This window comes from Gossypium hirsutum, chromosome D10 (assembly GCF_007990345.1).
Source record: "Gossypium hirsutum isolate 1008001.06 chromosome D10, Gossypium_hirsutum_v2.1, whole genome shotgun sequence".
Classification (NCBI taxonomy): Eukaryota; Viridiplantae; Streptophyta; class Magnoliopsida; order Malvales; family Malvaceae; genus Gossypium; species Gossypium hirsutum.
Window position 1 is genome coordinate 24,649,237 of NC_053446.1, and position 27,457 is coordinate 24,676,693.

The 27,457-nt window shown below is 34.0% G+C and overlaps 4 protein-coding genes across 16 annotated transcripts; 1 reads left to right on the top strand and 3 right to left on the bottom strand.

Moving 5' to 3' along the window:
- The first annotated feature begins 367 nt into the window (after positions 1–367).
- LOC107914706 (uncharacterized) lies at positions 368–9,366 on the top strand. Of its 11 annotated transcripts, none has more exons than XR_001688963.2 (7): positions 530–763; positions 870–966; positions 4,825–5,156; positions 5,235–6,192; positions 6,471–6,820; positions 6,903–7,257; positions 7,381–9,366. XR_001688963.2 is itself a non-coding variant. In XM_016843718.2 (4 exons), the coding sequence occupies exons 1-4, from the start codon at positions 729–731 to the stop codon at positions 4,831–4,833; spliced, it is 267 nt and encodes an 88-aa protein (XP_016699207.1). In that variant the 5' UTR covers positions 368–728; the 3' UTR covers positions 4,834–4,918. The 11 variants fall into 11 exon arrangements, 3 of the variants coding, with proteins under 3 accessions (XP_016699207.1, XP_040958200.1, XP_016699208.1); XR_005919266.1 differs by lacking the exon at positions 530–763 and adding an exon at positions 1,540–1,739 and having other exon boundaries at positions 770–966; XR_005919268.1 differs by lacking the exon at positions 530–763 and adding an exon at positions 1,642–1,739 and having other exon boundaries at positions 770–966.
- Positions 9,367–9,871: 505 nt separating this feature from the next.
- Positions 9,872–11,471, bottom strand: LOC107914707 (putative pentatricopeptide repeat-containing protein At1g12700, mitochondrial). Its single transcript, XM_041101949.1, has one exon. The coding sequence runs from the start codon at positions 11,167–11,169 to the stop codon at positions 10,054–10,056; it is 1,116 nt and encodes a 371-aa protein (XP_040957883.1). The 5' UTR covers positions 11,170–11,471; the 3' UTR covers positions 9,872–10,053.
- A 722-nt stretch (positions 11,472–12,193) lies between these two features.
- LOC107914710 (endonuclease III homolog 1, chloroplastic) lies at positions 12,194–22,559 on the bottom strand. 3 transcript variants are annotated; one of them, XM_016843722.2, is made up of 11 exons: positions 22,242–22,559; positions 22,046–22,167; positions 21,711–21,774; positions 21,186–21,254; positions 20,658–20,776; positions 19,974–20,040; positions 18,916–19,007; positions 18,583–18,720; positions 18,405–18,509; positions 12,907–12,990; positions 12,194–12,540 (listed from the first exon to the last, which is right to left on the bottom strand). In XM_016843722.2, the coding sequence occupies exons 1-11, from the start codon at positions 22,393–22,395 to the stop codon at positions 12,400–12,402; spliced, it is 1,155 nt and encodes a 384-aa protein (XP_016699211.2). In that variant the 5' UTR covers positions 22,396–22,559; the 3' UTR covers positions 12,194–12,399. The 3 variants fall into 3 exon arrangements, with proteins under 3 accessions (XP_016699211.2, XP_016699210.2, XP_016699213.2); XM_016843721.2 differs by having other exon boundaries at positions 12,194–12,549; positions 22,242–22,456; XM_016843724.2 differs by lacking the exon at positions 12,907–12,990 and having other exon boundaries at positions 22,242–22,456.
- A 1,807-nt stretch (positions 22,560–24,366) lies between these two features.
- LOC107914711 (ATP-dependent Clp protease adapter protein CLPS1, chloroplastic) lies at positions 24,367–27,194 on the bottom strand. The gene is made up of 4 exons (XM_016843725.2): positions 26,783–27,194; positions 25,537–25,635; positions 25,146–25,255; positions 24,367–24,620 (listed from the first exon to the last, which is right to left on the bottom strand). The coding sequence occupies exons 1-4, from the start codon at positions 26,991–26,993 to the stop codon at positions 24,540–24,542; spliced, it is 501 nt and encodes a 166-aa protein (XP_016699214.1). The 5' UTR covers positions 26,994–27,194; the 3' UTR covers positions 24,367–24,539.
- Positions 27,195–27,457: the final 263 nt, after the last annotated feature.

Below are 27,457 nucleotides of genomic sequence, written 5' to 3' on the forward strand. Positions count from 1 at the left end.
ATTAGTATTTTAAAAAATATTTTTTATTTTTAATTAATGATTTTAACACATTTGTAATTAAGCACCAAGAAAAAAAAGAAAAGTACTATGTTATTGGAGGAGTGAAAAAGTAATTAAGCACTAAAAATACTTCTAGAGAGGAAAAGCTAAAAATTTTAACTTCTCCTTTTCAAGAGTGCTTTTGAAAAATACTTCTAAAAAACTAACAATTTCAACTAAAAACAGCTTGTTTAGCACAACTTTTCTTTCAAAAGTGCTTTTGGAGCCAGAAATGCTTTTTTTTTAACACAGCAGAACAGGCCCTAAATGTTTGATTTTCTATTAAATGGCACCATCACATTTAGGAAAAATAAACAATGGTAATAATTCTTACTTCAAAGGTCCAAATGCAAGAGAAAGTGCATGTACTTGTGTTGAAAGCACCTATGCTCTCTTTCACAGGTACTCCTCATAAAATTATGCATGCTCATCAATTTTGTAAATGCTGAGGTTAAAACATAAGGCATTTTTGCAGACTCACTTGCCCCTGTTAGTTGCATCCTAGTTAAACAGCACCAAATTTCAATTGGTAATCTTTGTTCCACCTTAATCCTACGAGTTAGCAATAAACTAATCTTTAATCACTCCCATCACTTCTTTTTGGCAAAGAGAAAGTAAAAACTTTTACTTAGGCTCCATTTGTTTGGTGGAAACATTTTCCTTAATTTTCGGTGTTTGTTTGGTGGAAAATGAATTCCTTTAGGAAAACATTTTCCAAACACAGGTAAAATCAGAACCAATTTTCGAAAAATGTCTTATCGATTTTTAAGCCGTAAGATATTTTCTCTTCTCTTCTAAACAGTGGTTCTCATTTCCTCTCTGTCCATCAGCCTCCGCCTCATCTCTGCCTCATCATCTCTATCTCTCAGCTTCGTCTTCCTTCTTCATCTTTTTGCTCTATAGATCGCTTTTCAACTATCAGTTCCGGTGAGTTACCCATTAAACATAATTTTTCATTTACGATGCCATATGCTTCAAGTTTTTTTTTTTGGCTCAATTATTTCTAAAAAATTTCGCTTTCTTTTTAGTCCGATATGATGATCAACAAAATCAATTTTCTTTTCCTTTTTTTCATAATTTATGACTTAAGCTGGATTTTAGTAATTGATAATGGGTTAATGAAATGGGGTTATTGTTGATGGTTAAATTATGTAGGAATTTTGTGGGTTTACAGCTTAAAAAATTGGTGGTTTCAGCTAGATTTTAGTAATTGCTAGTGGATTTATGAAATGGGGTTATTGTTGATTGTTAAACAATGGAGGAAATTTATGGGTTTATAGCTTAAAATTGGTGGTTTTAGCTGGATTTTAGTATTTGCTAGTGGATTAATGAAATGGGGTGATTGTTGATTATTAAACAATGGAAGAAATTTATGGGTTTACAGCATAAAATTGGCGGCTTTTAGTTATTGCTACTGGATAATGAAATGGGGTAATTGTTGATTAAACTATGGAGGAATATGTAATAAGAAAACCATACCTAAATCTCCTTGTTTAGCAGCAATGTGAAAAGCATCAAAACCATTTCTAGCTTTGATCCCAGCATCTGTAAGATCATAATAGTTAATCATCTCCTCGACCAAATTGACATAACTGTATTCAGCGGCGACATATAAGGCGGTTTCGCCGGATTGGTTCTGTTTAGGCAACAGCTCTTTAAGTTCATCCGGCCCAGTGTTTTTCAATATTTCAGACATGGCAGTAAGATTTCTAGCTCTTGCAGCAGCATGTATAAAATTTTTACTTATAGTTATAATGTTATGATGACATGCTTCAACTAATCAGTTTCTTATCGAATATTGAAAAAAAGAAGAAAAGGAAAAGGAATCATTTCTCTCCTTTTTTTTACACCTTTTTCTTGTCTACCAAACACGGCTGCTAGAAGCTTAACATTCATCGTGTAGTGTATTTCATTTTTCAGTTTGCTCTTATATGTGTTTTAGTTTTGTTTGGTTGTAATAGATAAACTGGACGACGCGCATATCCTTAGGTGCAGGGATGCCTTCACATTTTTGAAACTAGTACAAGTAAACGTAATTTGAAAGTTAGTCCTTTACAGTTTTAGCAACAATGATGAACTTGTCCTATGGTAGTTGAATTCACTTGCAATTTCAGAAACTGGATTTCTTCTTATAAAGCTTTTTAGACACTGCCAGAAATTTCAGAGGTTAGCATCTAGTAGCTTACAAATTTTAATAACTATTTAGTTTCGTTAACTGTTTTAAAATTTAAAACTTAGGTAAGTAATCCTTAGAATTTAGGATCTAGGTTAAGTAATGTTGGTCTTCTTTAGAACTTAGGTAAGTTAAAATAACCATATGAAATCCTTAGCATGTGATCAAAAGGGGCTTCTATCTTTTGCTGTCCAAACATTAGAAATCAGATAGTTTAAGCTACAATTCTTTTTTCTATATGCTATTGGTATTCTCAGAAGTTACTGCAAGCAAATAATAAAAATATAAAATTCATATTTATGATTTAAAATGAGAAAATGATATAAGGAAATTCAAACATAATGGCTGTACTTAGAATAAAATCATATGAAACTGAATCATGCATTTCTATATTCATGAAAATGATGTTCTTAATTCTTCAGAAGCATTACTTTGTTTTTGTATCCAAAATGAAAGATTTGCTTCTTCTTCTTCTTTTTTCTTTTTTTTTTTTTTGCTTTAAATGCAATAAGGCAAAAAGTATAATGCAAAATTAACAACTTAAAAGAGCTTCAGAAATTACATCTTTTCTAGAATGGTGAGAGGTTAATGTTGACTTTGGGTTCTCTATTCTTGGTGAGCTTTTATTTTAGGTCAAAGAACAGTTTACAATAAATTTATTCTATTTTGTTGTAAGGTTTTCTTAACTATTTATCTCAAATTATTTACATCATCATGATTAAATTTTGTTTATGTTAAAGAAGGGAACAATTGTTGTTTCTCAAAACATAATCTAGCATCTTCTCTATAATTGGAGTTTTAGGAATGTGCAATGTTTCTCTCCCTTTTTTAAATAGGTTCTTGGATTATTCAGTTTCCATAAATTAACTCATTAAGATCTCTATTAACTATGATCAATATATTTATTGAAGTATTGGTACAAAAAAGTAGCTAAATTTCTCAAAAAATTATTAATGCAATTATAATTAGCTTGATATGTATGTATGCACTTTAGTCATGGTAACTTTTAGTCATATATGTGATCTTATGAAAATCTTGCATCTTTTTTGTAGTGATCAAATATTTGTATGGCATTATTTTGTGTAGATGGATCGTAATCAAGAACAAAATGCAATTGTCGGAGTCGTGGCTTCAGTTTTAGCTTTTTGGGCTCTTTGGATTAAAAAATTAAAAACTATGAAGGAAATTGCTTCTCACCCTCGTGTGAATCGATATTACGAAAGAGAAAATTATATTAATAGTATTTTATATAGTGGTGACCGGCATTGTATTGATGTGATAAGGATGAGATCGATCGCCTTTTTTAATTTGTGTGATATTCTTAGTAGGAATAATTTGTTACAATCATCTAAATCTGTGAATATTATGGAGCAAGTAGTTATATTTTTACATATAATTGGTCATAACGTAAGGTTTCGAGTGATTGGATCTAGATATTATAGATCAACTGAGACAGTTGGATCTAGATATTATAGATCAATTGAGACAATTCACCGTTACTTTAGGGTTGTATTGAGAGCTATTTTAAAATTGTATAAACTAGTTATTAGATTACCTGATGAGTCAACTCCTAGTGAAATCAGAAACAATCCAAGGTTTTATCCTTAATTTAAAGATTGTATTGGAGCAGTAGATGGAACTCATGTTCATGCATCTGTTCCACTTAGCATTCAAGGAAGATTTCATAGCCGTAAAGGGGGGACGACAGAAAATGTATTGGCTTCCATTACATTTGATTTGAAAATTTTCAATTTTCTAGCTGGTTGGGAAGGTAGTGCACATGATTCTCGTATTTTAAGTGATGCATTTTCACGCCCAAGAGGATTAAGAATTCTGGAAGGTAATAATTATCATTAAATACCAAATAGTTCTAGTAAGCTCATAATTTATTAGTATTAATTATATTTTGTAAAATTGTAGATAAATATTATCTTGCTGATGCTGGATATGGCATCCGAAATGGATATATTACCCCATATCATAGTGTCCGATATCATTTAAAAGAGTTTAGTGCTCAGGGGCCTGAAAATGCAAAGGAACTCTTTAATCTTCGTCATTCATCATTACGAATCACTATTGAACGTGTTTTTGGGATTTTGAAGAAACGGTTTTGTGTATTAGATGTTGAACCATTTTGGAATTTTCAAACTCAAGTAGATATAGTTTTGGCTTGTTGTATCATTCATAATCATATAATAGGAGTTGATCCTAGTGATTTACTTAATCAAGGATTATACGAAGAGCCTGAGTCTGATTTGATAATACCAACTCTTACGGAGCGAGAAGAAAGAGAAGAAGCAAGAGAATGGTCTGCTAAGAGAGACGAAATTGTACAAACTATGTGGACTAATTATATGGTTAGAAATATTAGGTAGGTTTAAGGCTTAGGGTTATTGTTTCTATATTATGTATGTTTAATATTAAAAATTGTTTTTTTTGTTAATGTTGGTTGGATAATGATATGTTCTTCCATTTTAGTTTGTTGGATTTTGAAATTATTATGTCGAATTTGTTAGATATTGATTATGTTTTGAGCTTGTTAGATATTGAATTTATTATGTTTTAAGCTTGTTGGATATTGAAATGATTGACAATGACAATTATTAATGCAGAATGGGTAAGGGAAACAAAGAAGGGACCTCTAAGCAATTCAGGTGGACAAAACCAATGGAACATCTTTTTCTTGAAATTCTAGCAGAGGAGGCCCAGAGAGGAAATAAGCTTTCTAATACTTTCAAAGCAATTTCTATTAATCGAGTTGTCGAAGCTATTTTTAAAAGATTTCAAGTTCAATGCGATGCGAAGCATGTGGAAAATCATTTGAGGATTGTAAAAAAACTATTGGCAGATTATATGCACAATTCTGGGTGAAAGTGATTTTGGATGGGATTATAACATGAAAATGATCACATGTGATAAAGCGACATATAATGCAGCAGTGATGGTAATATATGTATATATATTTTAAGTATATTTCAATTGTTTTTTACTTGTTATTCTAATTGTGTATAATATCCAATAGGCACACAAGAAGTATGAACCATTTTTGAATAAAAGCATTGGTCATTATGATGAAATGGCTTTGGTTGTTGGCAAAGATATGGCAACATGGAGTTTTGCCAGAACATTTGTTGACATAGATTTGGATGATGATAACCAAGATTCAGTGCCTGTAGACTGCGACAATGAAGAGGCTGAAGAGGTAAGAACAAAAGTATCTTCATCTAGCACATCCAAACGTAAAAGAAAAAATATTCAAGAAAATGTCGTTGATGAAAAAATTAAATTTGTGGGTGAACAACTTGGCAAAATTGCTAATGCTTTGGAACAATTTACTGCGGATAAGACACCACATCTTTACGAAGAAGTGATGTCGATGGAGGAAGAAGGATTTGATGATGACTTCTTGTGTTCTGTTTTTGATTATCTAGTGAGTCATGAATCCCAGACCAAAGCCTTTTTAGTTAAAAGTAAGAAGCATAAAAAAAATTTGGCTTCAAAAATTTTCTCAAGGTTAAAGATATTGGTACTTTTATGTGGTGTAATATTAGTTATGCACTTGGACAATGTTGTTTTTTTTTTTGAAATTTCAACTAAGATAAAATAAAATAAAAAGAGCCAAATAGGCTTAATAGTCCACTTTGGAAAACTTGAAACAAAACTAATAAATTAAACAGAACAGGCCTTCAACGTATTGGCCCAAAACTCAAAAGAAACCTGATAAGTTGGCCCTAAGAAAACAAGAAATAATGATAAAGAAAAAGAATGCTTCTAGAAATCTCAGTTGAACAGGAAACAGCTGGCCTCCATTACCTTTTCATTTCCCATCACCAACACAGCCTTTAATATTAGCAGATTTCTCCAAATCTTTTTGCCTTCTGCTACTTCTTCCAATAGTCACCTCTTTTCTCTCAATCTTGATATCTTGGACTCACCCTCTCTGCTGCTCGTCGGACGGTAACCGGAATCGCCCCAACCAGGTAATGTCCTTCTCCCTTCTTTAATGCTTCTGTTGCAACCAAATGGGCATAAATATTTTCTGTTCTAGGAATATAACAAAAACTGATACTGTTAAAATTGGTTTTAATCTCTTGAATATCTTTGATGATTGCTCTGATGATCGATATGTCTTGTTCTGAACTTTGACACTTTTTGATAATCGTTTTCGAAACTCCTATTATTTGTAAATCTTTAAACCTCATAGACCTTCCTAACTCTAAGGCTTGTAACCCTGCATATGCCTCTTTCGCGAATGGAGTTGCTATGTTGGTATGGATTACTGACTTTGAGGCCAAAATCTCCCCTCCCTCGCCTCGAACAATCAATCCCAAAGCAGATCTTGCGTGTTGCTGATCAAAGGTCGCATCAAAGTAGACTGATGTGCTCGTTCTTCTCTCTTCAATTCTCAGACCACCATTTCCAGCCAAGATGAGTTTCTTCTCCTCAATTCCTCTTAGTTCGGAGATAAAATCTAAAATTTTAATAGAAATGTCCCTGCTTGTTGATTGTCTGTTTTCATAAACAAATTTGTTCCTGCTTGTCCAGATGATCCAAAGCCCGTAACAGAAAAGTCGGCACTGTTCATTTGACCCGCGACAAAAAACCCATGTAAGCCAGTTCCATAAAGTATCTTGAGTATTATTGAGTATCCAAGATAACTGTGTGAGTCTCCAAATTTCTTTTGTTGTAGGACATCCACGAAAAATATGGTTACAGTCCTCCTCTTCCAGGTTGCATCGGGGACATCGAGCATCAGCAACTGTTTGTTTGATCTTCAGATTAGCAAAAGTAGGAATGTAATTCCAAGAGATTCCCTATATTGTAATTTTGATTTTCGGGGGAATTTGTAAATTCCATAATTTTTTGTAAAAAGCTTTAGTCTCGGTTTGTAAATTAATAGGATTTTGAGTACCTCCTGTAATAGTTTGTAGGCGCTTCGAACCGAAAAATTGCCAAAAGGTTCTCCTCTCCAGACTTGAAAATCTTCATTTGCTGACGTTGCCAATGGAATCTGCAAGATCTTTTTAGCAACTTCCGCATTGAAGGTATTAGAAATAATATCATCTTTCCACTCTCTACTATCTGCATCAATCAAATCTGAAACTAATGTAATATTTCCATTTCTCTGATGATTTTGCAATCTGTCTTCTTCATTGCCTGAAATCCAGAGGTCCTCCCAAATAAAAATACGATCCCTTTTGCCAACCCTCCAGCAAAGTCCTTCTTCCAGAATACCTTTTGCCGACCAGATACTCTTCCAGGTAAGCGAAGGTAAATTTCCTAATTGAGTTGTTAGAAAACACGCATTCAGATAGTATTTAGCTTTCAATACTCGGGCTAACAAAGAATCTGGAAAATTAATAAGACGCCAACCCTGTTTAGCTAATAATGCAATATTAAATTTATCAAGTTTTCTAAAACCAAGGCCACCTGCTTCTTTCAAGACACACACATCCTTCCACGCACACCAATGAATCCCCTTCTTTCCCCGATTTTTCTCCTACCAGAATCTAGCTATTATACCTTCCAACTCGTTACATAGGGACTTAGGAAGTAGAAAACACGCCATAGAATAGGTTGGAATGGACTATAATACTGCCTTAATGAAAACCTCTTTTCCACCTTGAGAAAGGTACTTAACACTCCAATTGTCAATTCTTTGTTTTAATCTGTCCTTCAGACTTTGAAAAGCTGCTTTCTTTCCTCTACCCACTAAATTTGGAAGTCCTAAATACTTTTCTGGATTATTCGAGCTACGAACACCAAGCATCCGAACAATTACCCTTTTTTCTTCCTCCTGCGTATTTGTACTGAAAAAAATTGTGGATTTGTTATAATTAACGCATTGACCCGAACTTAGCTCATAATCCTTTAAATACTCTTCAACGCAGTAGCTCCTCTCTCTGTGACTTCTCCAAACAAAATGCAATCATCCGTAAATAACAAATGTGAAATTTGCGGACCATTTCTACTAACCTTCACTCCTCGAATTAAATTTCCTTCCGTTGCTTGCCTTAAAAGACTAGAAAGTCCTTTTCCACAAAATAGAAATAAAAATGGGCTCAAAGGAGCTCCTTGTCTAAGGCCTCTTGACGGGAAAAATCTTTCTCCAATGACACCATTAAGAACCACTGAATATGATACTGTTGAAATACATTTCATCAACATGTCAACCCACTCTGAATCAAACCCTAATTTCTTCATTATTTTTTCAAGACAATGTTGTTGTTATTATGTGGTGTACTATTAATTATGCATTTGGATAATATTTAATTTCTAGTATTAATTATGGTTTGGAAGCTAATTTATAATTATTCAATCCTTGTTTTGTATTTTTTTATAACACAATTACAAACTGACTTTGGTTGTTTTCAATTTATGACGGTTAATATTCTAGCTTAATAATTGAGTATTATTATATATTTAATTTTATTTATTTATTTATAAATAAATAAATCATTGCTATATATGTAAAAACAATTTAAAATATATATTTATTAATATATGTAAAAATAGCTTTTCCGAAAAATATTTTCAGAAAATCTGTCAAACAACAGAAAATATTTTACACAGATTCATCCAAACACCAGAAAAGTAAATCATTTTTAGAAAAGTAAATCATTTTTCAGAAAAAAAATTATTTTCCAGAAATCATTTTCCGAAAAATATTTTACTAACAAACAAACGGAGCCTTATTTTGTTTTTCACATAAGTTTAAATATGTACTAATTATTGTGTATTATTACTTGGTGACCAAATGAAGAATAAGAGTTATGGATTACCCGCATTAATTAAAAATAAAAAATTAACAAAGAAGAGTGGAAACAATAATGGCAAACAAAGAGTGGAAATTACAAAGATTCATTCAACCATTAACAATTGAAAATAAGCATTAATGAAGAATTAAGCAAAATGGGCAAAAAAAAAAACCAAAAAGAAGATAAGAGCTTGAAATGGAACTGCAAATGGTGGCATTACCAAAAGAACTTGTGTTCTCATTGTTCAAAAAAGTGATTCTCACTTAAGAACTCTCTGGCAGGTACAAATATGGTATGAAATTCATTTTGTGTTAGCGTGTTTTATTATGTTGTACACCATGTTTGAAACCGTATGAACAAACTGATTCATAATCGCAAGTGACACTATCTTTGAAACATTTCAGATCAAGATTGGTTTCCCACATCATAAGATTAGATTCAGAAATAAGATGGCAGTGCGCAAATCTGCAGAAAAACCCTTACCAACCTAAGAAATTGTGTTGCTTTTGAAGTATAATTGTTTCGAAGAAACCCCTGAATCATTACATAATAACGGCAGCTATTAGGTAATCAATCATTTCCTCCCATGCTCCTAAACAACTAGTATGCTTCATCTGACAGTCACTCTTTACAGAATCCATTAATCACTACAGCATATGTGTAAACATTGGGTTTTAAAACATTGACAGAGAGTTCACGAAATAATTCCTTTGCATCTTCGATATGCTCAACTTTGCACAAGCCATCAATTACAATAGTATAGGAGGTAATATTGAGTTCCAACCCACTGTTTTGCATTGCTCGAAAAATTTTCAATGCGTCTTCAAGTTTACCACTTTTGCATAAACCATCCAGCAGAATCAAATAGGTCACTAGATTTGGAAATTTTCTGGAAGCACGCATCTTTCTTCGAAGCTCAAATGTAGTTCAAACTCTCCCTACTTGTATGTGACAACATTAGGCTCAATGCCTTGCTTTCTCATTGTGTCAACAATATCTGGTGCTTCAAAACCATCCCCTTCTTGCAATGTGCATCAACCAATATACTATGAGTGTCAACGTCAGGTTCAATACCTTGCTTTCTCATCGTGTCAACAATATCTTCAGCTTAGGAACCATTCCCTCCTTGCAATGCGCATTAACCAATATGTTATATGTGACAACATCAGGCTCAATGCCTAGCTTTTTCATACTGTCAACAATATCTTCAGCTTTAGAAATCATTCCCTTCTTGCAATATGCATCAACCAATATACTATATGTGACAACATCAGGCTCAATGCCTTGCTTTCTCATTGTGTTAACAATATCTAGAACTTCAAAAATCATTCCCTCCTTGAAGTGTGCATCAATCAATATATTATATATAAAAATATTAGGTGAGATATTGTTATCCACCATTTCATTCAAAAGCCTTGTTGCCTGCTTCTGCTGACCCGAATTACACATAGCATGAATTAAGCAACTATAAGTAACAATATTTGGTCTAATGCCCTTAACCATCATTTCGGAGAAGAGATCCAAAGCCTCATTTAGCGAGCCCTTCTTACAAAGACAGTCGATGACAGTGCTATATGCTACAATATCGGGTTTGAAACCTCTTTCTTCCATCATCGATAAAAACCTAACAGCTCTTTTGGTGTTCCCAGTCTTACACAACCCGTTAAGTATTGTACTGTAAGCAATTAAATTAGGTTGATACCCTGTTCCAATCATTTCATCAAACAAACTTGCAGCCTGAGAAATCTTACGTTGCTTACAAAGTCCATTAATCAAAGTGGTAAAGGTTACAACATCAGGCTCAACACCTAACTTGAGCATTTTCCCGAAAACAGAAAACCCGAAATCAGTATGACCTAATTGACAAAAGCAATTGATCAAGATGTTGAAAGAATAAACATTATGGGGAGCTCCTAATACTTCCATCTGCCTACACATAGAAACAACAGTAGCATAATGTTTCATTCTAACAATGGGTGATAATATTTTGGTGAATTCCAGAATTGAAGGCAGTGGATACTTGTCAATCATCTTTTTAAAGGAAGCCAAAGCATCCTCAACATTATGGAAGCGATCAGAAATTTTTGGGTTTCCCCTTACAGACATGGAATTCTCACTTAAAGCTTGAATGTGGGTAGCAAAGGTGTTAAAATATCGAGGAAAGGAAGAGTGGAAAATAGAAGGAATAAGCTTACCCATATGTTGAAATTAAGCAAAACGGAAGAAACAATAGCTGAGCTGAGTTTCAAATGAAAACCACAAATGGCCTGGAAAAAAGTTGGGTTACAATAAAACAGAGTTTGCTGTGATTTCCTTGTACTCTTTTTGCGCCGCTTTTACTGTACATGGATGATTGATGTGTGAGTTCTTTTAAGCTTCGTTTCAATGTAAGAAAGCAGAAGTGGTCCTTTTGTTTTATTTTTCTCCCAATTTGGGCTACAAAGTTTTTGAAATGTTCAATTCAATCCTTCCATTTTAATCTAAAGAATTGGAGAGATAAGTGTTGAAAAATTAAGTACTAAATAATAATTTTAAAAACTTTATAGATAAAATATTTAAAAGATAATGTTAAAATAATAAAAATAATTAAAAAATTCCACATTAAGTAGCTCTTTATCTTTGGAAAAAAAATTCAATCATTAGGCCTAAATTAATTGGATTGAATTCATATCAATTGGTTTTAACGAAAGAATTCTAACAACCGCTTTAAATACTGTATCAAGAAGTACCACTTGTGGAAGCTCAATTTCTACGGGTTTATTCACTAAACGGCAATTGGCACATACAATATACCCAATTGCTTCTCATAGATTTTCATATCCCTACTATGCAAAAATAGAACATGCATTTGAAATGGAAGCCCCAGTCATTATATAGATCACGAGCGATACAAAAATGGATCAAGTAATCTCCTTTATCCAAGAAAAAATATTTCTAATTTGCATGATCGAATCATTAATCCCAAAAATTTCTAAAATAAAATTCAAACTCGTACAAGTTGAATAGTTTCTTCTTATTTTTTCTTTTTGTCAAACACATTGAATGGTTGGTTTATTTTTTGGTATAAACATTGAATAGTGTTTAAAAAAAACATTTTCGTTTAAATTTTATTTTGTATATAATTAATCAAGCCCACGGATCGATTTTGGATAATGGATATTTGAGCATGGTTTGATTGTAAAAGCTGCAGTATGAGTAAATACAAAAAAATATGACCCATAAATTTCCAAATTTGTGTCATCACATTAATCTTTAAGAAGTTTATACAAGAGTTACCTCAAAAAGAATATGCTTTCTAAGCCCTTCAACAAAATACATACTCTTACCGATATTAAGAATACATGGCTGCATTCAACTTACCCGGCCAGAGATTTCTTAGGATTGCCTTGCAAAATGAAACTAAAATCCTGTTTTCAAGAATTAAAATGATCAAAGCTTTTCCCTAGCACCAGATTTTTTCACCTTAGACGGGCTCGAGGCTTCCTTGAAGGCAGATGGGCAAAACAACGTAATGCTGCAGGTTTCACACCGTGGCCTGAGTGGAGTACAAATCGTCTGTCCAAATCCCACCTGTTCAAACTCAATTTTGTTCATACAAGCATTAAGTTGTTAGACGTTAGTTGCATCAATTTAGGGGTTTGCATTAGGATCATTTGAAACACATGATGAAAAGAAACTGCACTAATCATCACGAATTAGTTATAATGCTCTGATTAAGATTGGAAACTTTTCGAACACGAGGATGCTGAAATCATGCCTCTTGTGTATGTAGGTAAACTTGGAACACCATGAAAGTGAATCATATACAAATGAATGTAGCCTGAACAGACCTTTTAACAGAAGAGATAAATTTTATTGCATGCATGGATCTAAATTCTTCATATATAAGAGTGCATATTTATGTGAGCAAATCGAATAAATGAAATGGCTACATACCAAAAGAGGGTTAATTGGGACCCATTCCTCCTTCGGAAGCCACTGTTGCAATGCCACTCTTGTTTTCTCTGGAGACGAAGTTTTCTAGCAAACCGACACGATAATGAGTAATAATTGTTGGAATCCCTATAATTAAGGATAGAAATCTGATGGTATTGGAATCCCTATAATTAAGGATAGAAATCTGTTGTGATCTCTTGTAAATAGAAACTAATCTCAGTTACTGATTCTTAGGAAATTAGGATATCAATTACTGATTCTTAGGGATTAGGATTTATTTCCTTTAAAATGATTATTTTTCTCTTATAAAGCTGTAAACTAAAGCAGTAGCAATATAACAGAATTTTTCCTCTGAGTGTTTTTACATGGCATCAGGGCTATAGGATTCATTCGATCCTATTTTTTTCTCTAAATTCCCTTACTAAAAATTTCTGTGGTTTAGTCCTCCAATGGGTGATATCAATGAGAATTTCTCTGAAACTGAGACATCACAAATAACTCAGAATATCAATCAGGGAATCACTCAAGGTGAAATTAATTCCTCCCTTATAATCACCAATCATCGGCTAAATGGGAAGAACTTCTTGCAATGGTCTCAATCGGTTCTTATGGTGATTCGTGGTCGTGGCAAATTAGGGTACATCAATGGAGAAATCCCACGACCAACCATGGCTGATCCTACTTATGCCACTTGGGAACTCAACAATTCAATTGTAATGGCTTGGCTAATCAATTCGATGGAAGGCCATATAAGCCGCACCTATCTTTTTTTCAAAACTGCAAAAGACAAGTGGGATGCAGTCAAAGAAAACTACTCAGATCTTGGAAACGCCTCCCAAGTATTTGAAATCAAGCTTAAGTTAAAGGACATCCGACAAGGAACACTCGAGGTAACTCACTACTATAACAATTTGAAAATTTTGTGGCAAGAACTGGATATGTATTATGAGGCAGATTGGGGTGAAGGCTTAGAACACAACAGGTTTATGGTCCATCTCAACAATGAACGTCTTTATGAGTTTTTAGCAGGACTGAACCGTGAGTTAGATGAGGTCCGTGGCCGAATTCTGGGTAGATCACCTCTTCCAACGATCGGTGAAGCATTTGCAGAAGTTAGAAGAGAAGAAAAGCGTCGTCTTGTCATGATGGGAGATTCAAAGGAACCTAAACCTATGACTCCAATTTCTAATCGTCCTACTGAAACCTCTGCTCTCATCTCCAAAGGTCCACAGCCACAAAAACAACGTGCTGGAAATGATTCTGGATCAACAAGACCATGGTGTAGTCACTGCAATCGTGTTGGTCATACAAAAGAAAAATGCTTCAAACTCCATGGCTATCCTGAAAAAAACAGAAGGATAATAAGACTGCCATGTTATCCTCCACTACTGCTGATGATGTTCTTGATGTTCGCTTAACCAAAACACAGCTTGAGACTCTCCATAAGATACTTGGTACTCCCACTACTCATGGATCTCTAACAACTCAAGGTACTGCCCTTAACATTGCTTTTGAATCTAATAATCAATCTCCTTGGATACTCGATTCGGGCGCCTCTGATCACATGACAGGTGACTCCACATTGTTTCACACCTACACTCCTTGTCATAACAAATCCCGAATCCGCATAGCTGACGGTTCTTACTCACCTGTGGCTGGAATAGGAGAAGTACAAATGACAGCGAATTTTTCTATCGATAAAGTCCTACATGTTCCAAACTTGTCCTGTAATTTACTTTCAATTAGTAAACTTACTAAGGATGAAAAAGTTCTTGCTGAATTTTCTGCAATTGGTTGTGATACAGGAATAGAAATCGGGGAGGATGATTGGCACTGCTAAAGTTGATGATGGACTATATATTTGGAATAAAAACAGTACACAAGGGGGATTGGCTCTATCCACTGCAAAAGAGGACACTATTATGTTATGGCACCGTAGGTTAGGACATCCAAACTTTGTGTATTTGAAAAAACATCTTCCGCTGTTATTTCGAAATAAAAGTATTAATTCCTTGAAGTGTGAAATTTGCCAATTATCTAAACATACTCGTGTGCCATACCCATTAAAACCACATATTCAGTCCCAACCTTTTTCGTTAATCCATAGTGACCTATGGGGAGCCAACCGAGTGAAAAATATTACAAGGGCTAGATGGTTTATAACATTCATTGATGATCATACTAGGGTCTGTTGGGTCTATCTACTCAAAGAAAAATCTGAAACACCCAAAGTATTCCAAAATTTTCATTCAATGGTTCGAACCCAATTCAACTCTACCATACATACCCTCCGTACTGACAATGGGAGAGAATACTTCAACTCTGTCTTAAGTCCATACCTTTCTGACCAAGGCATTATACACCAAAGCTCTTGTCCTGACACTCCTCAACAAAACGGGATCTCTGAAAGGAAAAATCGTCATCTTCTTGATGTGGCTCGAGCCATAATGTTCACTATGAATGTTCCAAAATACTTGTGGGGAGAAGCTGTCCTTACTGCCTGCTATCTCATAAACCGAATGCCATCAAAGATCCTCAATTTCCAAACACCTCTAAATACTCTTTTAAAGGCCTTCCCTCTATTTCATGTCCCTAATCTTCCAGCCAAAATATTCGGCTGTAAAGCTTTTGTCCATAACCATCAACCAAATCAATCCAAACTTGATCCTCGAGCCCACACCTGTATCTTCATTGGATATTCCCCTACACAAAAAGGCTATAAGTGTTACTCACCAACATTGCGCCGAATGTTTGTCTCTCGAAATGTTACCTTCTTTGAAAATGAACCATACTTTGCAACATCTCATCTTCAGGGGGAGATTTTTAATGAAGATGAGACCCTTAATACTCTCCTCATTATACCGCCTGATCCTACTACTACTATCCCAAATTTAGTTGTTTCCCCTATACAGCAAGAATTTAACACCGTCCTTCCCAATGACAATACCTCCACCGAAGTACAACAGCCACTTGATCAAGGAAAGCAACAAATACAGGTTTACTCCCGACGGAATCGTTCTCCTGAAACTGATACAGCAGTGCCAATTACATCTCCAACCGAGGACTGTTCTGAAGCAGAAGTCCCACCTCCGTCACCATCCATCTATCTTCCAATTGCAGTTCGAAAGGGTACAAGGAGCTGCACTCAACATCCTATTTCTCGGTTTGTATCCTATGGAAATTTATCTAAGTCTTACAAAGCTTTTGTGACTAATGTTGATTCTGTAAAAATTCCAAAAAATATAGAAGAGGCTCTTGAATCAGCTGAGTGGAGACAAGCCGTGATGGAAGAAATGAAGGCCCTCAAAAACAATGAAACATGGGAAGTCTTGGATCTGCCTAAAGGGAAAAAAACCGTAGGGTGCAAATGGATTTTCACTACGAAATTTAAACCCGATGGCCGTATTGACCGATACAAAGCTCGACTTGTGGCTAAGGGATTCACCCAAACTTATGGTCTCAACTACAACGAGACGTTTGCACCGGTTGCCAAGCTAAACACCGTTCGGGTCCTGCTATCTCTTGCTGCCAACCTTGATTGGCACTTGACTCAATTGGATGTAAAAAATGCTTTTCTCAACGGGGAATTAAATGAGGAGGTGTATATGGATTTCCCACCAGGGTTTGAAGAAAACAAGGACCAAGTGTGTAAGTTGAAGAAGTCATTGTATGGGCTGAAACAATCTCCACGAGCGTGGTTCAGCCGATTTGCAAAAGCTATAACTAGCAGAAATTACATTTAAGGACAGGCAGACCACACCATGTTCTACAAGCACTCGGAAGAGGGTAAATGTTGCATCCTTATCGTTTATGTTGACGATATAATAATAACAGGAAATGACTCGAGCGAAATTTTGAGATTGAAAGAATTTCTTGGTACAGAGTTTGAACTTAAAGACTTGGGGAGTCTTAAATATTTTCTTGGTATGGAGGTAGCAAGGTCGAAAAAAGGTATCTTCATTTCCCAAAGGAAATATGTTCTTGATCTACTGTCGGAAGTTAGTTTGATGGGCAACAAACCAGCCGAAACTCCTATGGAGTTTAACCTCAAATTGAGAACTAATGAGGATGGAGAAGAAATCGACAGGGGGAGATATCAACGTCTAGTAGGAAGGCTCATCTACCTATCTCACACCCGTCCAGACATAGCCTTCAGTGTGAGTGTTATTAGCCAGTATATGCATACCCCGAGGGAGAAGCACCTGGAAGCTGCATATAGAATACTAAGATACCTAAAAGGAACTCCTGGTAAAGGCCTGTACTTCAAGAAGACTATCAACCGAAGCGTGGAAGTCTACACTGATGCAGACTGGGCAGGTTCTGTTAATGATAGACGCTCTACAAGCGGCTATTGTAGTTATGTTTGGGGTAATCTCGTGACGTGGAGCAAAAAACAATCTGTGGTAGCACGCAGCAGTGCAGAGGCAGAGTATCGAGCACTATCTCATGGTATATGCGAAGGAGTTTGGATACAAAGACTTATGGGAGAACTAAAAGTGCCTTTTACCAGACCTATGAAGATGTACTGTGACAACCAGGCTGCTGTCAGCATAGCACATAATCCTGTGCATCATGATCGGACCAACCATGTGGAAATAGATCGTCACTTTATAAAAGAAAAAGTACACTCAGGAGAAGTATGCATCATCTACCTACCTACTAGACAACAAGTTGCAGACATGTTAACCAAAAGTTTGAACAGAAACATCTTTGAAGAACTTAGTGGCAAGCTGGGTTTGATTAACATCTACACTCCAACTTGAGGGGAGTGTTGGAATCCCTATAATTAAGGATAGAAATCTAATGGTATTGGAATCCCTATAATTAAGGATAGAAATCTGTTGTGATCTCTTGTAAATAGAAACTAATCTCAGTTACTGATTCTTAGGAAATTAGGATATCAATTACTGATTCTTAGGGATTAGGATTTATTTCCTTTAAAATGATTATTTTTCTCTTTATAAAGCTGTAAACTAAAGCAGTAGCAATATAACAGAATTTTTCCTCTGAGTGTTTTTACAATAATACATGCCATTTGTTTAAGTATGAAAAGGGAAAGAGCATCTATTAAACAAATTTTCCAAGGAAGAACACCTTTTCCAATTTGTAGTAACTCAGGACTAATAAATCAAATTCTATTTAAAGATTCACTTTGAAGTTGTATGACCAAATATGTTTGTAAGTGGTGATTAAGAAGAATGTGGGAAGAGGGAGGAACAAACATCATATCTCTAGAGGCCTTCCATTATAGGTCAACTGAGTTGCTTAAATAATTTACTCATAACTTCTAACCAGGTCCATTGCATTTATCAAAATAATTACAGGCAAAAATCCATGCCATTTCTCTTTAGACACAGAAACGGGTTTTAAGTTACAAATTTCAGGGTTATATACAATCCTGATTAATTCTAAATAGGTATGTAAATTAAGTAGTTTTAATACTAAAAATATATTATGAAAAAAAAAAGGAGCAACTAAACAAAATAAGATTGAGATACCTGTTTGGTCCCTGATCGAGACACCCATCCAAGCCGATTGGAAATGCGGTGCACATGAGTATCTACACATATCCCTTGAACATCATTCCACGCAACATTCATAACCTAAAGCACCACACATCAAACTACAAATTCCATATACATATAATTTTAAAAAGTTATACAATTACCCTCCTACCAAATGAGCCATCTTCGGGCCTATCCCTGGGAGCAAGAGTAGTTCCTCCAAGGAGCTTGGAATGTCCCCATCATACTTCATAAGACAGATATTTGCAATTTTCTTCATATTAATAGCTTTCCTTGTATAAAATCCGACCTAAAACAAACAAAATGAAATTTCATAACAGTAGCTGACAAAGACGTGAGGGGAGAGAGAGAGAGAATAGGCAATAAGATTAAAGCTATAGCTTATGGGAAAAAAAACTTGTATACCTATCAGGACTAGCATACACAGGTCAAAATGGAAAAGCTTTGATGCCTAGTTTTTTAAGCAACTTCTAGGATGACATACCGGGTAGATCAAATCCTTAATAGTTGCTTCATCAGCTTTGTCAATGGCATCGGGAGTCAGAAGACAATTCTGACTGAGATGTTGAATTGCTCCTGCACATACAGCATCTTTATTAGTCTTAAGAACATAATCAACAAAGTCAGGGTAATACATAGGACTATATCAGAAAAGACAAAGCCTATACAAAGTTTCAATGATAATAACATCACATAATATACTATCAGTTACATCTCATACGTTGCAAAGGTATTCCTTGCCTAAATCTTTAATGCAAAATTTAAGAGTGGCAGTGGCCTAATTCAAAGCTATTTCAGTCATTCACGACCATTCCCAATAAATACTCATGTCCAGAGTCCAAGCCACAGAGAAAGAGAGAGAAAACGGATTTTTTCTTTCATTACCATTAAACTAATTTGATTTGGTAATGTCCTTGTCCTACTTCGAGTGCTCATAACTATCAGCTATTTAAGAATTTTCATGTTCATGTTGAGCTACAGTTATATAAGCTTTTAAACATTTCTCCATATCATTCCCTTCCGCAGTTAAGATTACAAGCACAAACTCTTAAGGCACGCAATAAATTAAAAAGCATATACTTATTTTCAAGTATCTAGATGTTAGGATAGAAAGTCACCAACCAAGCAACCACAATGAACAACTTATTTCATCATACATCAAGTTTCATCCATGATAAACTTCTTCGCCAAAAATAAAAACATGAAAAAAACTTCTTACGGATCCAGTAGAAAAAGGGAAATGAGAACATTAAAAATCCCTGACTGAGATTTTATAAGAATTTAGATTATAAAAAATACATATTAGAAGTAAGCATAACCATGATATACTTTGAAGGAAACTTTTTCATCATAAACAGTCATGAAAGTATAATGCTTAAGAACTTTCTGATGCAAAACTTTTTACGGCCCCCAAGCAAAACAAGCACTAGATGCCCCAATTTCCTACTGTTGCAAATTATAACTAGAATGTCTAATACTACAAGAAGATATTAGTTGAATTGATATATAACTGTAAACTAAACTAAAAGATTAGGGAGTTACCATGAGTAACATGATCTTTGGTTTGGCTAGATAGTAGTGATGATACCAAGACAGCAAATCTTCTTTCCTAACACACGGTAAGAGTTAAAAGATATACTAGTTATATGTTTTCAAGCATACATAATTAAACATCCATTAAATAGAAAAGAATCAGTAAATAAGAATCTAAAACAAATGTCTTTAGGATGCAAAGAATCTTCAACGACATTGCTTCAAGAATCAAGAATAACGAAATCATAGTTTTGGAAGCCAGACCCCACTAATGGAGCTTGAAGCAAGGGTCGAGGCTAATAAGGCAAAATCAATCTCCATCTACCCATCATATTCGCTGTCAATAATCAAATATATAGTACACTAGCTGGTGCTGCAAAGTGGGAATATTGAGCTCAAGATAATTCGTCTACAAGAACCAAAGATGATTTAAGCTACAACATGAAGCACATTCCATATTGGCATTGTGCAGTTTCTCTAGCTAATAAACTATGTGAGGTTCAATATTTCTTCGTGGTAGCCTCAGATTAAATAAAGCACTTCAGTGCCCTTTATTTTAAATCCCAAATTTGATGCCTTAAACTTGAAGAACCAAAGCGGCATCAGAAATGCAAATGGCAAATACAGCATAAAAAGGATAAATTATTGATCACCAATGATATATCTACCTACAAATGATCGACAAGATTGTACCTTGGGTGGAAGAACACTTCCGGCTTTCTCACATCCCATAGTGTCTACAGGTGCATCTTCTAAGGACCTCATTTTACGGATTCCTTCAAGCACTTTTTCCCAGTTGGCAGGTGCTTTGCCTGCATCATGTGGAACAAATCAACAGCAAATGCATCATCTTTTCTGTGTTTTAACCCTCAAAAGAAATGAACCAGGAAGAAGGTCTTGTCAATCAAAACCGTCGCATCATTCCATTTTTTACATGGACCTCTTCATTAAGAAGAGCGAATGTGATTAACAACCCAAACACACACTCTACAGACAGAAGTCTATAATTTTTTTATATCTGAATCACAATGATAGGGTGCAAACACCAACTGCAAACTTTGGTAACGTTAGACTATTCAATTTATTTGTAGGAAAAAATTGCATACAAGCTAGAGCAAATTGGCCCGCATTGTACATTATAAGTTTTACGGTAGAAAATCTCTCTTCTTCTCGTGTAATTCCAAATAACATTTTCACATGCACATAATTATCACTGTTTACCTCCCACTCCAATAGGAGAAGCAATACTAACGCCCACATTAAGCTCATCACATGCGGACTTCAACTTCCCTGCAAAATCATTGATATGTGAAACTAATCAGAACCAGGGAGATTATCCATTAAAATGGACAAAATTCAGCATGAGCATATATCACAGCCAAGCATTTGTGCATCTGTGTGCCTAGGTAAATAGGTCTTTCTTCTTTTATCGTTACAAATTTGGGGAAGGGGATCAAGATTTGAACCGTCGTCTTTGGTGCCAACTTACAACCACCTTGCCACTGTAACAGTGACTTTGTCGGCTCACAGGTGTATATGTTAGTGTGGGGGTCCATATGTGCAATAGGAAAACAGCATGATAGCAACGTTCGAAGTCTCAAAACATGGTGAATTGTCTCGAGATTCGGAAATCATTCCATCACAACTCGATGCATTGACATTGTCAATCCAACAATCTTTTTAAGCAAAAACTTTCACCATTTGCGTACTAATAGTAGGAACATAGCATTACCACAGAAATCCTACCTGACCGAGCAGGTCCATCTACCTTCTTGTATGCAAATTCCTCTATGCCAGGTAAGCTACACGACTGCATAAAAAGACATTATGGTTAGATGGTCAAGAACAACTCTACACCGCCAAACCTACAATAGGTTGTGTGATCAATTCATTATGTTGTCAAATTTCAATTTTTGACTAATACAGTAATAGGACACCGTTAAATAACGAATTTCAGAGCATATAAGCATGTTCTAGAATCATACAGGATAAAATATCCTGAGTAACATATCACTAGTAAAAAGAATGGAATTAATGGGAAAAAAAGGAAAAAAATGGAGGAAAAAAAACAACGGTCTTACATTATGATCTTCATTTTCTGGTTTGGGATTTTCTTTGACAACATCCAGTGTCTTTTTAAGCCTTTTTTTCCTGGTGAAAACTCGAACTTGAGGCAAAGAAACGTTGTTGATCAATCCAGAACCTGAAAACACTCAAAAGGTTTAGACAAAAGGAAGAAGAAGAAGAAGAAGAAGAGGATGATAGGGGTTTGAAAACCTGGGTTTGGGTTTTGATCCGAAGAAGAAGATGAGAGGGCTTTGGCAGAGAATCTTGTTTTTGGCATTTTGTTGTTCGATTTCATCCCTCCCAAGGCCAATCCAAATCCAATACCAAAACGAAGTGAAAAACTCCTTGGTACAACCTCATACATTTTTTGTTTCTCTCAGTAATTTAGGAGGGGAAGAGACATGAAATATTATTATTTTAATAATCATTAGTGCTATTTGTTATCTTTACCAAAAAAATTGTACTTAAATCTTGAATAAAAATAAATAAATAGAACCTATAATCAAATAAAAAGTTAAGCTCAAATGTATCACATTTGGAAAACAAAGAGAAATCTTCTATAAAATAGCCGTATGTTTATTTCAAACACTGAAATCACCAGATTGAAAATTTTTAATATGTTATTAATTGAAGTAGATTTTTACATCTATATTTTTGTAACAATCTAAGTTGTTTAACATTACATAATTTATTCAATTTTTACTATTCTAATAACCAGCACGTATTCAATATAATTACTACTTGTTCATTCACCAAATGGTCCGTCTAAAAAGGATTCAAGTATCCCAAAAGTCTCTTGTATTATCAATAGGGGAGCAAACAAGTCCCTAGTTAAGTGCAAATAAATTAGAAGTGACACGGATAGGATCATGACAAAATTTTAAGCTACCTCAATAGGTTTAAGTTCGACTCAATCTTAAAAATGAGTCTAAAATTTTACTTAAGTTCAACTCAAATAAAAAAGTTAAAACCCAAACTCAGTCTGACCCATTTGTATTAAATTTTTTATATTATTTTTATATAAAAATAAATTTTAAAAATATAATACATAAAAAAATACTACAAATTTCTCAATAAATTAAAAAAAGTCTACTTAAATAATACTAAAATACAACTTTATAAGCAAATGTCTCTAAAATAATAACAAAATTAACAATAAAATAAGTATTACACAATATCCAAATAATAACAACAAAATAGTAGCAATAAAATAGTGAAATGACAGTAAAATAGTGACAAAACAGTAGTATTTTTTTTTTTTGCAAATTCAAGTCGGGTTGAGCTTGGGCCAAAAAAATTTACTTGAGGCTTGACCCATTTTCTAAATAGGTCTTAATTTTTTTGTACAAGCCCATTTTTCGGGTCTATATTTTTGTCCAAACCCTTCCTACTTTTTGAGCGGACCTTCAAATCGGGTTAAGTGAACTAAAACTATCCAAGAACAAATTGACCTCTACTTTAAGTAGCATTTTCCACAAAATAAAACCTACAAAAATAAATAAATAAACAAAATACTTTCACATTATACTTTGATATCACTTGCATATTAGTAAAATTTAAATAAACAATCCATAATGATAGCACATATTTTTTCTTTCAAGAAAAGAAAGCAAATTTAAACCTTAAAAATAAGGTTGTTAAAGAGAGAGGATTAAAATTTAAATTAATGTTAAGTTTTAAGATTAAAAAATGGAATGGCAAAAACAAAAGGAGTAGGATCCATCCTTTTCCATTTCATATTTCTCAATCTGCCTTTTAGGTTTCTTTTCAACTTCGTAAGTTATAATTTTAGAGTAATTTATTTTTAAGTTTATATTTTATAAGCATCATCATATGTTTAGATGATTTTCAATTCAAATGTTAGTTTAATTGTTTAGTAGAGACTTATTTGCTCCCTATTGGTAATATAAGGATGGGGGGGGTACATGCACCACCACATTTCAACTACCATAATTTTGCATTGATTTCTTTTAAATATTGTATATCCGGAGCATCAAAATTCAGACTATAATAGGCTTGTTAACGTGAAAAGAACTACTATTTATTTATTATAATACAAACAAAAATAAATCTTAATAGTAACAAAATCTAATAATGATAAATTTTAATGACTGAATGAGAAGAGCAATTTTACGACGTGTTGATCTTAAAACCTATTTTTATTAAAAATAATAGTATAATATGTCATTCACCTGACTATAAAATAATAGTAAAATTTTAATTTAATTCAATTTTTATTATATAATTACAAAAAAAAAAAAAGTTGGCGTATGATGTTCCAAAATTCAGGTATAATTTATAAAACCATAAATGAGAAAATTTATAAAACCAAAGCAAAACAAACTTCAAACTCTCATTTCTTAGTTAGTTGGAACATGGAAAATGGACTGTTACTAGGATGCAAAATCTGTAATCTCACATTCCTATCTAATATCTGCCTCTAAAATTCAAAATTGCCACACTGCAAAATCTTTGCTTGTTGCACCTTCCACAAAAATTGCAACCACTTTACACCACATCTGAATCAGGCACAATAGTTGATCGCAATCCCCCTCGTACCATCATTTGGGAATAGAATTCAGCATGCTCCTGCAATTTACCATAAATATCATATTAATCTTTCCATCTCCATATACATGCAAGGCAGAATCAGGCAGTTGCAAAACAAAACCATCACTGATCCTTTCACTATTAACATACAAAATAACACCATAGCCACTCAATTATGCAATAAAAACGTTCACCAAAATTCCATGAAATATTCGTATTCGAAAAGGTCCAATAATGTTGCAGATGAGCAAATGGTAGCTTTACTAGTTTAGTGCATTTTAAAACCGAATATTTATGTGGAAGTATAAGTCGTAAATTGTGAAATAACCAAAATGGAGGACAGGATTGGGGGACAATTTGGCCATGTTCAAATTTAGACTAGAAAAAATATTTCAGGAAAGTTTAAAAGCAAGAGTGAATTAGACTCAACTCTTGATTACGAACTTATACAAGTTATTAACAAAAGGAAAACAAAAGAGAGCTCAAGGGAATGTTTGAGTAATCATATACAAAATCATAAAACTTAAGTAAAAAATTCCAGATGATGCCAAACAACAAACATACCTTAACCGTGACAATCACAACCGCCAATCCGTGTTCTCGCGATACATGGAAGAGTTTTCTTGCATCATTGGGTGTAACAGATGGAACAACTTGAGGCAAAACCTTTGCAACTGCAAGAGAATATCAAACATGAATACAAGATAAAAGTATCAACAAAAATGCATAATAAAATACAAACTGATGGAAACTTTATGATCAACTGCTAAATAAGACTGACTGATTTTTTATGTTCTAATATTTAACAAATTCATTTGCTCAATAGAGTAGCGTCTTTCCATATAACCAGAGCATTAAATGCTGCTAGCTGCTTACCAACGAAATTCAAATATTAACTTCTAGACATAAACTATTTATGTTTTTACATATGCTTCATGTTATCCAAATAAATTACCTAATTTTTCAGAATGACGAGCATCATCAACCAGCAAAACTTTATAACTGTCTCCACTGCCAGTACCTTTCTTATCCCACAATCGCCCAATATCACCACCTGTGATTGTTAGAAATAAACATAGTAAGCGAGTTATCTATCACAGGCATTACATAGAAGGTGTAATCTTATCTAGCCAAACAAAGCTCAAACTTTAAGAAACTCAAGTTTGGCTCGAGCTCGATCAATTTTTACTTTTAAAGCTCGAGTATGAGTTCGAATCGACAAAATATTAAGAATAAAATAAATAGTAAAAGTATAAAAATTCGACTAAGCACACAAGATACTCAAGTCCAGCATTAAGATTCTCATAAATGACCAAACCAAATTCAAGGTTTTCAAGCTGACCCAAATAACTTGCCAAGACATTTGTCTTGATTCCCTAATCACACCCAAATAGATATTCAAGGTTTTGTCATTTCTTGACTAAGATAGTCATCCATTTCGGACCTTAATCTAGGAAACTACAGATGACTTGGGTCATTAATCAATAAAGCATATCAGTATTTCATGATCATACAGCTATACAGAGAAAGCACACCCATATAACCACAAAGAAGACTGAATTGATCCAACTCACACAAACATAAAAAAGACACCCCCAACGCACATATACAGATGTTCAATTTACTTTGGTAATGAATCAGGCCATCTCTGTAGGATTTAGCAAATCTATTTTACAAAGGATCTTCATGTTTCCTAATGTATTCCAGTCCCATATATATTCGGAGATAGTCAATAAAACTTGGTAAAAAAATGTACATACTCCTGTCATGTTAAGCGTATAATCAGATTTGAGTAACGTAACAATCAATCAATAATCAAAATTTGCTCAACTACGATCTATTTTTATGAGCTAATATGCTAGTAATTAACATCATTTCAAAATTGGCATTGAAATCTTGAAGCAACCTCAGAAAGTTGTACATGTCACGCAAGAAAGGTAAACATCCATGCTTAAATAATAAAGGAAAATTGAAGCAATAAACAAAAAAAGAAAACATCAAAGACTCGTTCATTTCATATTCAAGATGCTAAACATCAAATTTCTTTCAAAGACTTACTTGATTATACAAAATCCATCGTTTTGAATTCAAGAAAAGAACAAAGATTCACATTAAATAGTCATACCGCGAATAGAATAGGATATAAAAATTCAAAGAAAACAAAAACTGGTATTAATTCCACACAAGAAATTAAAGAATACCTTCAAGAGCTTGGGAAGAAGGGTCAAACTGAGATTGATCGAAACTAGGTCGTTCCAATACACCAGCACCACCGGTCTTAAAAGAACCAGCTCTCACTTTCACGCTCATAAGTTTCAAACCAGTTTTCCCTTTGGCAGAAACCGAAGGGATGCTGTGAAGCTTCACCATAGCAAACGACGACGTAGTTGCCATTCCTGCAACAAACGCCATAACCGAAAACTTTGCTCTCTTTTTTTTCTCAACCTCTTCAACAAAACAATAAATTACTTTCTTAATTTTTCACTATTTTTTTTTCTAATTTGCTTTGTGTGTTACGTTGGGTCCCACCATATCGCGGCTTGATTGGAAACGAGTGGATGCGATTCGCTGAAGTAAAACTTCCTTCTTTCATGAAGGTTCTAGAATCCATTCGGTTTACCGATTTTTTTTTCTCTTTATTTTTTATGGTGACAAAAAAAGGGAAAAAACAAGGTTTAGTATTTTTTTTAATTTATAAAATGTAAATTACTAGTGATTACGATTTGTATAAATACATCAAATATGACGTGTGAATATATGCAATATACAATATAAATATAAAAGTGTTGTTCATATAAATTTAAGTTGATAAAACAAGTTCAATCTTTAAGTACTTAATCATGTTATTTTGAGTCTATAATTATTTAAATTTAAAA

Coding starts and splice junctions, on each gene's coding strand:
- LOC107914706 (XM_041102266.1), top strand. CDS start 729: ATGAATTCCTTTAGGAAAACATTTTCCAAACACAG. Junction 764..841: donor AAAACATTTTCCAAACACAG/GTAAAATCAGAA, acceptor TCTTCTAAACAG/TGGTTCTCATTTCCTCTCTG. Junction 967..1,641: donor CTTTTCAACTATCAGTTCCG/GTGAGTTACCCA, acceptor AACTGTATTCAG/CGGCGACATATAAGGCGGTT.
- LOC107914707 (XM_041101949.1), bottom strand. CDS start 11,169: ATGGGTAAGCTTATTCCTTCTATTTTCCACTCTTCCTTTCCTCGATAT.
- LOC107914710 (XM_016843721.2), bottom strand. CDS start 22,395: ATGTATGAGGTTGTACCAAGGAGTTTTTCACTTCGTTTTGGTATTGGA. Junction 19,008..19,973: donor CAAAGATCATGTTACTCATG/GTAACTCCCTAA, acceptor CTGTATGTGCAG/GAGCAATTCAACATCTCAGT. Junction 18,510..18,582: donor GCCCGAAGATGGCTCATTTG/GTAGGAGGGTAA, acceptor GTGGTGCTTTAG/GTTATGAATGTTGCGTGGAA.
- LOC107914711 (XM_016843725.2), bottom strand. CDS start 26,993: ATGGCGTTTGTTGCAGGAATGGCAACTACGTCGTCGTTTGCTATGGTG. Junction 25,636..26,782: donor TTCTTCCCAAGCTCTTGAAG/GTATTCTTTAAT, acceptor TAACAATCACAG/GTGGTGATATTGGGCGATTG. Junction 24,621..25,145: donor TTGTGATTGTCACGGTTAAG/GTATGTTTGTTG, acceptor GGTAAATTGCAG/GAGCATGCTGAATTCTATTC.